This window comes from Callorhinchus milii, unplaced genomic scaffold (genome assembly GCF_018977255.1).
Source record: "Callorhinchus milii isolate IMCB2004 unplaced genomic scaffold, IMCB_Cmil_1.0 Scaffold6, whole genome shotgun sequence".
Classification (NCBI taxonomy): domain Eukaryota; kingdom Metazoa; phylum Chordata; class Chondrichthyes; order Chimaeriformes; family Callorhinchidae; genus Callorhinchus; species Callorhinchus milii.
Genome location: NW_024704747.1, coordinates 22,957,700 through 22,971,139, shown reverse-complemented (window position 1 = coordinate 22,971,139; position 13,440 = coordinate 22,957,700). Strand labels below are relative to the sequence as shown.

Here is a 13,440-nt window from a genome sequence, read left to right as displayed (position 1 = left end):
AGCGAGAAGGGGGAAGAGAGTCGAGAGGGGAGCTGAAGGCTCGGTCAAAGAGAAAGGTTTTGAGACCGGCCTTGAAGGAGGAGAGGGAGGAAGCAAGGCGAAGGCACTGGGGGATAGAGTTCCAGAGCCTCGGGGCTGAGAGGCTGAAGGCCCGACCACCGATGGTAGGGCGGTTGGGGCGGGGGACGTGGAGCAGACCGGAGCCGGAGGAACGGAGGGTACGGGCAGGTAGGTAGGGGGATAGTAGGTTGGAGAGGTAGGAGGGAGCAAGGCCGTGAATGGCCTTGTAGGTGAGGATGAGGATCTTGAAATCAAAGGTGAGGATGAGGATCTTGAAATCAAAGGTGAGGATGAGGATCTTGAAATCAAGGTGGACAACAGGTGGACATCTCATTGTGCTTCAGTGACTAGGAGCCTGAGCTTTTCTTTTGGGGAGGGGCTGGGAGGAGGTTGGAAATAAGGAGGGGGAAAAAAGACCATCTCCTTTGATAATCAATCACTGCTGCACTTTTGGGAATGTTCATGTTATAAAGAAAAGAAATGAGCACCACCACTAACTACATTTAGAGTCCTGTAGCTCAGTGGTTAGAGCACTCGCCTTGCAAGCGAGAGACCGGAGTTCAATTCCGGGCAGGGCGAAACCTTGGGCAAGTTTCCTTACTCCACACATCTAATAATAATCCCTCCAAAACAAAACAATAATAAATTGGTCATTTTCAATCCACGACTGTTTGTGGGACATTGCTGTGCACAATTGGCTGCCGCGTTCGCCCACAAATATACAGTCAATTCACTTTACAGTATATTCTGTGAAGCGCTTTGGGACGTCTAGAAGACGTGAAAAGCGCTATATCAAATGCAAGGATTATTATCATTATTATTATTTATTGTCAAGTTAGCATCCTCAAAGTCTCCAAGCTGTGCATTCTCCAACGCTCTAATAAACACCAAGCATTTCATTTCTGCTATTTAGCTGAGTTATGAAACTGTATTCCTCAAGTGAGGTCCATTACTGTTTTCATCAAACTGGATTAGCAATGTTCAACTCACGGGAGAGCCTAGAAATCCTTGCTCACCAGGTTCCCCTGACTTTCCAGCTTCACCCTGTCAATAAAAACAGCCAATTCATGATTAATTCAGTTTATTCGGAGTTCGTCCACACTCTTGTTTCCATACGATCAGAATTAACAGGTTCGTGTGTAAAATGACTATTGGTACAAGTTGTATTGCTGGCCTCATTTGTACGAGTAGTTATGGCGTCTTCTTTACTGTTATGAAGCCAAGTCCATAGTTTTAATCACTAAATTTTGCATCAGTGTATCTCAACATGGAAGTGATGCCAGGGGTGTTGAAAGCATCTAATTTGCAATGGAATAATTTTGAAGGTGCAAAATATGTTTTAAGAAATATTAAGGGATATGACAAAGAGGGAGGACACTGGGATTAAAATATCTGCCAAGGGCTAATACATTTATGGAACAGACTCGAAGGGCTGAATGGGCTCCTTCTGTTCCTGTGTTCCTATGTTTTTACTAGTATGTTGAAACAAGATCGATAGTTATTGTTGTAACACCATCAAGAGCATGTAAAAACCGTGCATTTGCCTCTAAAGTAACTGAGAATTTTTATCTGAAGGCGGATGGTGGACCTGGATGAATTCCACTCTCACTATTACTCTAAACTCAATTCAAACAATGGTGGATTCACATCTCTTTGCAATGGAAGCCAAGGCCATATGCAATTTTCATAAAGAGCAGCAGGACACACACTGAAGCAAGCCAATGAATTTAAATGAAATTCTGTCAACAGCACAGTCTTAGGCCACATGGTCTCTGAAGTAGTTCAACACTACTTTGATTTTCTGAATCTGTCAGAAAGAAGATAGGGTGCATCGAGTAAAGGGGTAGCACAATATAACAATGTTTCTAGAGTGTTTTGAAGGCAGGCAAGAAGGAGCAAAATGAAGGGATTTTAGGACAGTCTTCTAAAGAAGAGGAAATATTATCAGAAATTAAGGTTTGGGGCAGTAGACTCTGGCTTTTAGGTATATTTAAACCATTTAGTTTTTACTTATTAGCTATTTTCTGTATCATTTTGTGCTTCTTTCTTCTTAATACTAAATATTGTTCTACCGAAAGCTGAAGACCTTATTGTACGATTTCAAAGCAGAGCATAAAGTGACAGGATAGAAGGTTATGTAACAAATGCATACTGTATTGATTGATAACTTATTAGTAAAGTAGTCGATCAATATCAATCGAGGGAATGCTAATGATATTGTTAAAATATTTACTTACATCTGCTCCAGGCTTTCCAATTGGTCCCGAAGGACCGCGAGAACCAACCCCACCCTGTAATGTTAATCAGGGAAAGTGCTGTAACACATTTGGATGCAACAACAAAATTACAAGTGTATAGCACTTTTCACATTGGGAGGACGTCCCAAGGCGCTGAACAATCAGTGTTTCAGACCCGTGTTGGTGCTCGGGATTGGGGAGGGTGGAGGTCAGTGGGGGGAAGGAAGGCGACTGAAGGCACGGTTGAAGAGGAGGATCTTGAGATGGGTCTTGAAGGAGACAAGGGAGGGGGCGAAGCGGAGGGACTGTGGGAAGGAGTTCCAGAGGGTGGGGGCAGAGTGGCTGAAGGTCCACCCGCCAATGGTGGGACAGGCGAGGCAGGGGACATGAAGCAAGCCGGAACCCGCTGAGCGGACGGAGCTGGAAGGTTGGTGGGGGTTAGGAGGTCGCAGAGGTAGGGGGGAGCAAGGCCATGGAGGGCTTTGAAGGTGAGGACCAGGATATTGAACTGTATTCTCTGTGTGGATGCAAAGCCAGTGGAGTCAGACGAAGATGGGGGCGATAGGGTCACGGAGCCTGGTGCGGGATAGGACATGAGCTGCAGAGTTCTGGATGATCTGCAGCCTATAGAGGAAGGAGTTGGGGAGGCCAACAAGCAGGAAGTTTGCACAGTCAAGCCTGTATGTTATGAATGGTGTATGAGGGTTTCAGCAGCCTACAGCGTGAGACAGTGGCGGAGCCGAGTAATGTTGCGGAGGTGGGGGAAGGCAGAGCGGGTCATGGCACGGATGTGGGGTAGAAAGGATAGTTGAGGGTCAAACAAAGACGTCAAAGTGAGGTGGAGTGTGCATCTTTCGATGGTGATGCTATCAGCGCCTGAGATGTGGAGGCGCTGATAGGAGCCAATCAGGAGGGCCTCGCTCTTTTTGTCGTTCAACTGAAGTTTGCTCTCATCCAGTCCTTGATGTCTGACAGACATTCTGTCAGGACAGCAGTGGTCCTGGAGTCAAGGGAGGAGGCAGAGAGATAAGATTTGGGCATCATCCGCACACATGTGGAAGTTGACCTCATGTCTGCAGATGATGTCGCCAAGAGGGAGCATGTAGATGAGAGGAGGGGACCAAGGACAGAGTCCTGAGGAACGCCACACGATATGATGCGGGGGCTAGAGGAGAAACTGTGTGTGGAGATGAAGTGGACAAGAATGTGAAATACTCAGGATAATGCAGTGTTAGCTACTCGTGTCTCGAGTTTCCAAAAGCTTCTATGATGTATAATGCATGCTTATAAAATTTCACGCACAAAATACATAGTCAATCCACTTTACAGTATATTCCATGCAACACTTTGAGACGTCTCAACAATATAAAATGCAAGGATTATTATTATTTATAGATAATCTTTAATTACTTACCAATGGACCCAAATCACCAGGTTCTCCATTAACCCCAGGGATTCCCATGGGGCCCTAATTTGTAAGGATGAGAGAATGAAATGAACATTGAAAAGTATAGTAAACATGCAGCTTAGGATTCCTTACTGTGCATCTGGTCTTAGGAAATATATAAGGGAATTAACTTGAATTTACAAAGTGCTGTAGATATACCAACACAACATAACACTTCATCAAGCCTTTGTATCCACCTCTGGTTAATAGGAGATAATTGAGTGTCCGCATTTGAAGATATATCTTAGGATAGTATCCCCCGAAACATTTAATGTTGATCCTATCAGAGTTTATAGGATGTGATTCTGATCAATTAGACAACTAGAATGAATGATAAACTGCTTACAGGTGATCCCATTAATCCAGGAGGTCCTCTTGGTCCTATTTCACCCTAAAAATCAAAAAGAAGTAAACATATCATGAATATTTTGTCTAATTTGTCATTGAACAGCCAATATGGCTATTGCATTGTCTATACTCATTTAGATTCATTTCTCTGCCACTGTCCTGAATGATAGCAGTGATTATGCTATGGACTTATCCAATATGTCTAAAGATCAGAGATTGCTTCTTGAATTATCCAGAAAACATCATATATAAAAGCCATTCCTCTGTCTTACGTACATCATATTGACACTGGTGCACCACTTTGGGGTGAAACCCTGCCTTCTGATCAAGGGTTAAGGAAGAAATGATAATTGACATTCAGATGATACTTAATAGAGCATTGCGCATGTATGACTACGAAACTTGGCTTTACTGAAGGATAGCATGTTATAACATTGTTGTCTTTCCAAAATATTCAACCTGCTAGGCACTTCCAGCATTTTCTCATTTCAATCGAAAATGCACTGTTGTTGGTCTACGAGTTCCATAAACATTATTATACTTTTCAAGTTTATCTCCAAAAAAGAACTCTTTTATAACGTCCCATTTTACACATTAATCACTTAAGCACATCTAAAATATAAGCTACTGGTTTTGTTTCTACACTTGGATGGCGAGCCTAAATTATTTGTTCATTAATTAATTAATTAATTAATTTTAGATAAATGTGATGATTATGAATGGGATTCCCTTAACAGTGATGTAGTGCTGAAGTGCAATATTACAGAGAAAATCTTACTGAAGATCCAGGCACCATTCCTAATTGACCACGTAAGCCTGATTTCTCATCTAAACCACCAGCCAACTGAGATGAAAGTTGCTGCAAAAGAATGATCGATGCAGTTAATATCATATTATCTAAATCTGCTGAATCTGAAATAAATGGAAGACAGTTTCACAGACTTACAACGAAGATGTCTATTATTTAACATTGAGAAAGCCACATTTGGTTCATAAAGCCTTGTTCATAAGTGTGATAAACATTATATGCTATTGTCTTCAACTATGTTTATCTTTACACTATATTTCAGAACTGTAAGACAGATAAAGAAATATAGGCATCAGATACGCTACAAAACTACATTAAAATACACGGAAAAAACTTTAAGACAATAAAACCCATTAGTGGTGATATGATTCATTGATTTTTCAGTTGGGAGGAATATTATACTTTTATGTCCTCTTTATTTCTAAATATTATAGATAAATAATACCATTTGGACAGTTGCACTAAAACATTTAGTTTCTTTAATTATGAAATAATAATGCTGATATTAAGAGGGCATATTTGATAAACCTCTGAAATGCATACTGCAGATCATATGAAATTCTCATAGGAGAAGAATGTCAAGGATAGTTTAAGTAAGCACAAAAAAGGTGATTCTCTGATTGTCAGTAAATTTACTGACCCTGGTGGTGTGAGCTTATATAGTGAGGCTGCAATGCTTATAAAGAGTTTATAAAGAGGTGTGAGTTGATAAGAGATTCACTAACAAAACTCAAAATCATAACCCTTTACATATATCCTGTGAAGTGTTTTGAGACATCCTACGGACGTGAAAGGTACAATATCAAGTGCAAGGATTACTATAAGTAGTATTTTAAATGCTACAGTGCTGATAGTTTTTCTGCCATGGGGTGAGTCCTACACAGTGAATCATATACATACACAGCAAGAAAGCATTGATCATTGGCATTTCATTATGATGAATCAGTAACTCATGAGTCATGACCACAGAAATTCTGCTGTGTTTCCAATCAAGTAGATCACATTAAATATACTCAGCTCTCATCAACATCTTTAATACTTCCAGTTAAAATATCCTCCATATTCAACTACGTGTCCAAAGCCTCCATTTATAGAATGTAAGGACACTAAATAATGACTAGCACTATTTAAGGATAACTAGTTTCTTGTAAATTCTAGGGACAAATTTGGTTCATTGAATTCAGATAATAGAAAATTGAGCCCATCACTGATTTGTGAGTACCAAAGATGCAGATAGCCATGTCAATGCACCCAAGTTTCTGAATAATCATGTGTAAAAGGTGCAGCTTTTCTGTAGAATTACATGGAAAGATTTCTGACCACAAGAACTCAATCTGGAGGAAATTTATACATTGAAGTACTTACACCTTGATAGCCCGGATGGGTTGGCTGTCCGGGAGGACCAGGAGCACCAGGAGAGCCAGGAATTCCAGGTACACCATCAGGTCCAGGAGGTCCAAATAAACCCTGTGAACGGTTAAGAATTAGGTTAAGAATGAACAATCTGTGCAGGTTTTGTAAGAAAATAACACGTCCATTAAAAGGTAGCCAGACAGAGAGTGGATATCCGGTCTGGCAAGCCTGAATTTCCGACTAAGTGTAATGACAATAATGGCGTTTACCAGCTTTTTTCAAAATGCTGATAAACACTGGTATCGGCATTGTAACTGTTTGAATCTTGTGAGCAGAAGATAACGAATAAGCTATACCAACCTTCTAGTGCACTAACTATTAAGAATGATGAAAGTTTTTTGGTAAACAGTTTAGCAATTTTAGTGACTTAGCGGTAGTGGCATTTTTACCCATTTTTTAAATAAAATTGGTCAGTAAAACGAGAGGGAAACCCACTGTTATAGAAGTGATGATAACTTGTCAGTGGTAATATAAGTCCAGGCGAAAGTGATGAGAAATAAAGCTGAAAAAAACGTAGCTGACAATCCCACTCACTCAAGTTAAGTACTAAAAACATTGAAAATGTGACTGACATTCAGATGATGCTCAATGGAACTCTAAGCATGCTCAATCCCAGAGCTTGGCTTTACTGAACGATGGCATGATGAATTGTAGGGCATGATGTAGGCTAGCTGGAGCTAAAGGTATTAAGCATGTGGTTGATTCATCATAACTCAACAGTTCAACACAGGCAAAGCTACTGTCACATTTAACAAACCTCTAAGCAAAGCACATTAATTAGTCCTAGAGTCCAATTAGAAAAATTAGAAATCTTAAAATATTGCAAAACGTTCTAAAAATATAAAGTTTTCTTATACAGGATCATGCAGGATTTAGTCAAAAACTCCATAAAATAATCATTGCATCCTTTATATCGACTCTACGAAAGGAAGGATGAGAAAATAAAGTAAATAAAGTGCAGTCAGGGAATGTTTCACGCACTGCAAACAGGAAGGAATGAGACAAAAGATCTTACATTTAAATAAAGTTTCTTTTTGTTGTTCCTTTCCAAATTCCATATTAATTTCCTGTTAAAATGTTGTGAAGTGGCCAGACTGAAATATCACTAAGCATTGAAAGGGAGCCTATCTGGGAGAAAATAAAACAGCTGGTTTGAAAATGCACATGATCATACCGGAGGCCCCAGAAACTGATCCGAGTGAACATTGAAATGATGTATTTATGCTGCATCTCACAATACTCCCCATATCTGCAAAGTCTGCCCCAAGCCAGATAGCTGAGAAGCCTTTTAAACGATCTGTTGCTTTATTTATAGAGAATAAATATAAATGTATGAAATTAAATTGACAGTCAAAAAAAATTGTCCCCTAAAGCACTGATCTGAAGCAAGGTTTCAGCAGTTGGCAGGAGACTGGGATGGGAATCTGTATCATTGCAGTTTGGTGAATATAACTTCCAGACTGAATTAATCTGGTACAGGATCTCTGGTGTTGTGCTTACAGGAAATCTCCTGAGATGCACTCGTCATGATTGAAGATTTTTATATTTCTAAGTACTGTTGGTTTTGTATCTGAAATGTGTCACAGGTTGAGGAGAGTTGCTAAGATGTGGTTTGTGCCAAAACGAACAGTCCCTTTAAACAAATACATTAGTGATATTTTCACTTTTCTCCCCAGTCATTAAAGTTTTCCAGCATTACTATGCGCCTGTTTATAACAGTAATCCCATTCCCATGCTTATTCAGCCACAGGTCAAAGCATACGTATCCTTTGCTTATCAAGAATAATCATACAGATCTTACTCACTCTTGGTCCCTTTTGCCCTTCTGAACCCCTTGGTCCCTGTAAGCCTGATGGTCCCTGTAAAAGGTACAAACAAATCAAGTTTTATTTTGTCAAAAAGAAACTCCACAATGATCAATGTGCCACTGATTTTTGCTTTTTAACCTTTAACATTGATTGTCGATGTACAGAAAAACAATACCATCATCGTGTTTTTCATACAATATCATTCATTTAGGTACTAGCAAACTTACTCTACATTAAATATAATCTGTTTTCTCATATGTTTCCATTACTGTATCTTGGTGACAAGTTAACAGCACCCACAACAATATATTGATTTACCTTGTCTACTCTCCTACTTTTCAACCATGGTGTGTGGCTCTGCACTGCCTTTAACCATTGCGATAAACATATTGAAACAACAATTGTAGTAAACGTTCTGCGATTCTATGAAGAACTGGCGTCTAACTTCCAAATTCAGATCTCAATTCAGCCCCGTGAACAAACAGAGTCACTGAGGAAATTTGTTGTTCCAACCTCAATTGATCTTTCAGCCCACATCTATAATCAGCTTTCTCTTCCGGGGTTTTTATTTTTACATAAGCCTACTTTAAGATTTCATATGAACACCATTCCCGTTAGACAAAATAAAACACTTAATCGGTGTTATGTTTAAAAATGGCACAAATATTCAAATTAATCTGATAAATTTATTGAGGGTTTGCAGATTTGATTTAGTGTGCTCAAAATGTTTTTCACTTTTTTTGAAACACAGCAATTTATCACAGGTAACTGTACTTACTTGTGGGCCTTGACGTCCTCTTATTCCAACAACCTGGTAAATATAAAAAGGTAGTGATTAATAAAGTGTGTTTAATCTTTGATGCCTTTAAATGCTCTATCTGTTCACTGGCTCTTAAAAAATATTTCAATCTCATTTCTTTGAAATAGAATAGTTTTGTCTACAATACAGCTTGCGAAGCATTTTGAGGTGTCTTCCTGACTTGAATGTAAAAATTATTATTATAGGTTTGGAAATGCATTGAAGCTAACACCGAAAGCACAAGGAGTTTATCTTTTGCAGGAACACTACACTCAAAAACATTAAATGAACACAACTGGTCTGTTAGCATTGATCACAATGTCTGATCGCAGCAGAGGTGGATTGAATCTCCGAGTTCCCGAACATTTACAAAGATGATAAACTTTACTTCTAGAAAAAAAGGGCTATTTTGACTTCATTTGAAGAGTTGTGGTTATTCTCATGTTAATTGTGGTTCTCTTCCACTGGGAATTTAAACTATGCAAGAAGCAGATCAAAACTCTTGATATCTTCCCTTCAAATTGACTTTGCGCAACAAGTAAACATACTGGAGAAAGGAGTAGAATGGAACACAGCAAAAGTAACTCAATTTAAACAACTTACTCTCCGGACTTCTCCTGGTTCACCTTTCTCTCCCTGCAGGAACGACAAGAAACAATAAGGTCTAATACTGAACAAACATTTTGAAAACACCATCTGTGTTAGTGAATGTTTCACTCAGAAAGCTCGACCATTGACCAATCATGGTACATCATACTTATTGCCTCCCCTAATTACTGAAGGCAGGGACTTTTGCCACCCCAGTTCCTGTTAAACCCTAAATCAGAGTGAACGGGTAGGGTGGTCCTAGCTGTCCAAGCAGCAGGAAGCTTGCCAGGCAGTGCTTTCAGTGGCAAGCTATGCAAATTATACTCCCGCCATGCCCCCAATGTACACGCTGGAGTCCCCATGCCTCATCTTTTGCTAACCTGTGCCTAATACTCTCTGGAATTAGGTAAACAGGGTGCGTTCCTCCAGGGAGACGGTTCACATTCAATTCCGACACAGGGAAATTTCCATGTATTGATGACATACACATTTGAAACTCTCAGTCTGATTTCAATATCTTTTACGCATGGTGATGGGTTTCAGCATATGTCAAACACCCAAAAACATCTCCCCGAATTCTACTTCCCGTTTATACCATATCCTTTAATATTTCTGCCTCCCAGAGTAAGAACGGCAAATGAGAATGTAATATAGCATTGTTCTAATTCCATCCATAAACTAATTTCAATATAATTTATTGTTTTACAGTTTTTAGAGTTCTGACGCATTAAGTTTGGAGAATGTGCTTACCTTCATACCTCTGCCCACTAGAAAAGGAAAAACAAATCATTAAAATATTTATTTGGGTTAATATGAATGCACTTTGGTGAACAGCAATGTTTGATTCTGGAAATATTTGGCAGTAATATCGATAAGTATATATTATATAATTTTATATACAGCATTTTAACATGGGATACAATGTAATGCAATACAATGTTGAAAAGCAATAATAACAATTAATGCATTACAGTTAAATTTATAACACAATTTACGTTTATGTAGTGCCTTTCTCATCGGGAGGACATCTCAAAGTACTTAATCTTTATATTGTGCTGTTTTATCACATTCTTGTCAGGACAAGGACTAGTGGTTTTCTGAAGAACAGCTTCAAGGATCTGTCCTGGAACAGACAGCTAAAATCTAAGGTTAAGGTCTAACAGAGGTCCTTAAAATTGTCTTTGTCCAGGCCAAGTATAATAGTAGAAAAGTAGATGGATTTGCCTTTCAAAATTAGAGAATAACAGTTGATACTTATTAAGCAACAGTGGATCTGATTTAGCTACAAGTTCCTCACATCAAGCCACAGTGCGCCTATTTGCTGTGCACATGTGACTTAAACAATAGTTACAGTACTGAATGTTTCTACTGCATTCTCTGGACTCAAAAGAGAAAAATTCAAAGCTGAACAAAACCTAAATTCTGTCCTTCGATCCCTCAAGCTAAGTCAGAGTGAATCAAGGCAAAAGAGTTCAAATTGAATGGGTATGCATCTTTTCACTTGATATATTAGGGGGATAGGTACTGTACTTACTGTTTGGATTTTGGGAGATAGACTGGCACACAGGACAGCATTCGCCGAATGGAATGACAGAGTTTTCACATCCAATTAAGTCATCGCAAATGATCTCATCACACAGTATGTTTCCTTCATCGCATACGCAGATTTGACAGGGCTGTGGCTTCCATACGTCCCTGTTTTGGTATAACTGGCCATTTTGAGTGCAGCTCATTTCATCTTCTAAAGAGAGAAAAAAGAAAAGTAAGGAAAAAATGTAAATCCCGTTTGACTTTGACTTAGTCTTAGTACAATCCTCCCAACCCATCTGCGCTCATTTTAAATAACCATAATGTTACTCCTCCATCACTTTGCTTAGAAGGTTTATTCCAAACATTGATAATATTGATGACACTTGGCATTCACGTGTTCACACAAAGTCTCTCACTGGAACACATTGGTGAATAGATGGCCCTTACTACAACTGTATTCAGTTACATTGCTATTTTGCCACCTAGTGTACGAGAAAGGTTTTTTCTTCATACATAACGTTGGCATTTTGCAACCCATGTACCTACCTTGTGGTAAAATTCTGGTGGTTCATAATAAGACTAACCCGAAGTTGATTGAAAATGGATCATACTAATATCTGATGTTGCGATGGGTTCTAAATATACAGTAGTTTTCATTCACTTTTATTCATCTGATCCCTACTTTACTGGTTTAATAAGTTTTTTAAAAATGTTAATAAATATAAAATGTATTGATCAGAAGAGGAGTTTTGTTCAATTTGACTGATTTACAACAATTTGCATCAATTTTACACAGTTGCAATGTTTTCTCAATTGGTCAGACAGTTTATTTTTGATCAGATGGGTGTGGAAACCCATCCTGATACTTAAGATGGAACCCAAGCAGCTTCAGAGTCCCATGTATGCTACTTGCACATGGAAATTTCTCTTTGTCTGGAATGGAGTATGCACTCGCTCTCCCTGCAGGGAACCAGTTCAGCTCCAAGGAAACCCGGCTCACCTCTCCCCAAGGAGGATAAACAATGAGAACAAGCCTTTTTTTAAATAAATGTGTACATTTTTTTTTAAAAAAACTCCTCGTACCTACAACATATTCTGGAGGAGAGAATGGTTTTATTCTTAAAGAATCCCAGAATCTACAATTCGTAATAGAAATCATCCGTTGTGTAAGTAAATCACCTAATTTTAGTACATTGCTCTATGTTGCTCTTTCAACATTGAATATCAGTATGGCTAATGTGTTGGATCAAAATACATTGGTCATTTTGCATCTTCTCAGGTTACATTTCACTTCACACATTTTACTAGAAATGTAAACAAGAAACCCGTTGAAAAACATTGAAAAAACAATCCTCGTCTCCCTCGCTGCTAACTCTCTTATATGTTTTGGGATCAGTCCCATCAGAGCTTTACAGCTGAGAAACAGATGGAGAAAAAAAAACAAAAAGGGCAGCCAAAACCTAAAAGAGAGAGCTTGAGGTATATGCCTGGACCAGTAATGTAAACTGAGCTTCAATCCTACATAACAAGTAAAAGAAGGAGGCATGCTGACTCCCTGTATGTTAGAGAATTTGCCAAGGGGAAAGGTGAAAGGGGTGCGAGTTGCAGGCAGCTGAAACAGTTTACCAGGAAGGATGGTACAATGTAATACAAAAGTACATTTGTTTGGCATCTTTCATATCGTATGGATGTTCCAAGATGCTGAACTAATTTAAGAAACAGCTTGATCCTGTCATAAGAATATTGTAATAATTGGCATTATGTAAGGATCAAACCATAGGCTGAAGTGCCCTCACCATGTAAACTTCTAATCAAAAGAATTATAGAATTATAAGATTGTTCAATTCTAACTGACTAGAACCTGCACTAATATTGGCCAATTGATTTGTGAGCAATATAGCTTTGACTGAACAATAATAACCATCTCCAGTGAAAATATATCATAATAATAATAATCCTTGCATTTGATATAGCGCTTTTCACATCGGGAGGACGTCCCAAAGCGCTTCACAGAACACTGTAAAGTGAATTGACTGTATTTTTTGTGGGCAAACGCGGCAGCCAATTGCGCACAGCAATGTCCCACAAACAGTCGTAGATTGAAAATGACCAATTTATTATTGTTTTTAGTTTTGGAGGGATTATTATTAGGCGTGTGGAGTAAGGAAACTTGCCCAAGGTTTCGCCCTCTGCCTGGAATTGAACTCCGGTCTCTCACTTGCAAAGCGAGTGCTCTAACCACTGAGCCACAGGACTCCAAATATAAGTCATACTCGGCTCTGAAATATTCCACTTAAAATACATGTTGTCTTAATATTTATTTTATTTTTAATAGGAGCTTTTATGAGTTTGAATAATGCTGCAAAACCTGTTGTTATTCCATTTAAGATTGCTGATTTTTC

The 13,440-nt window shown here is 38.8% G+C and overlaps 1 protein-coding gene across 1 annotated transcript in view; it reads right to left on the bottom strand.

The window, feature by feature from the left end:
* col5a2b (collagen, type V, alpha 2b) overlaps nucleotides 1–13,440 on the bottom strand; it is a 100,932-nt gene that overhangs the window by 44,149 nt on the left and 43,343 nt on the right. Inside the window, exons 2-12 of the mRNA XM_007890222.2 lie at nucleotides 11,043–11,249; nucleotides 10,259–10,275; nucleotides 9,524–9,556; nucleotides 8,900–8,932; nucleotides 8,119–8,172; nucleotides 6,266–6,367; nucleotides 4,871–4,951; nucleotides 4,091–4,135; nucleotides 3,712–3,765; nucleotides 2,298–2,351; nucleotides 1,051–1,104 (exon numbers count right to left, since the gene is read on the bottom strand). Of these exons, the coding sequence (XP_007888413.1) occupies nucleotides 1,051–1,104; nucleotides 2,298–2,351; nucleotides 3,712–3,765; nucleotides 4,091–4,135; nucleotides 4,871–4,951; nucleotides 6,266–6,367; nucleotides 8,119–8,172; nucleotides 8,900–8,932; nucleotides 9,524–9,556; nucleotides 10,259–10,275; nucleotides 11,043–11,249 (734 nt within the window). The remainder of the gene's footprint in view (nucleotides 1–1,050; nucleotides 1,105–2,297; nucleotides 2,352–3,711; nucleotides 3,766–4,090; nucleotides 4,136–4,870; nucleotides 4,952–6,265; nucleotides 6,368–8,118; nucleotides 8,173–8,899; nucleotides 8,933–9,523; nucleotides 9,557–10,258; nucleotides 10,276–11,042; nucleotides 11,250–13,440) is intronic.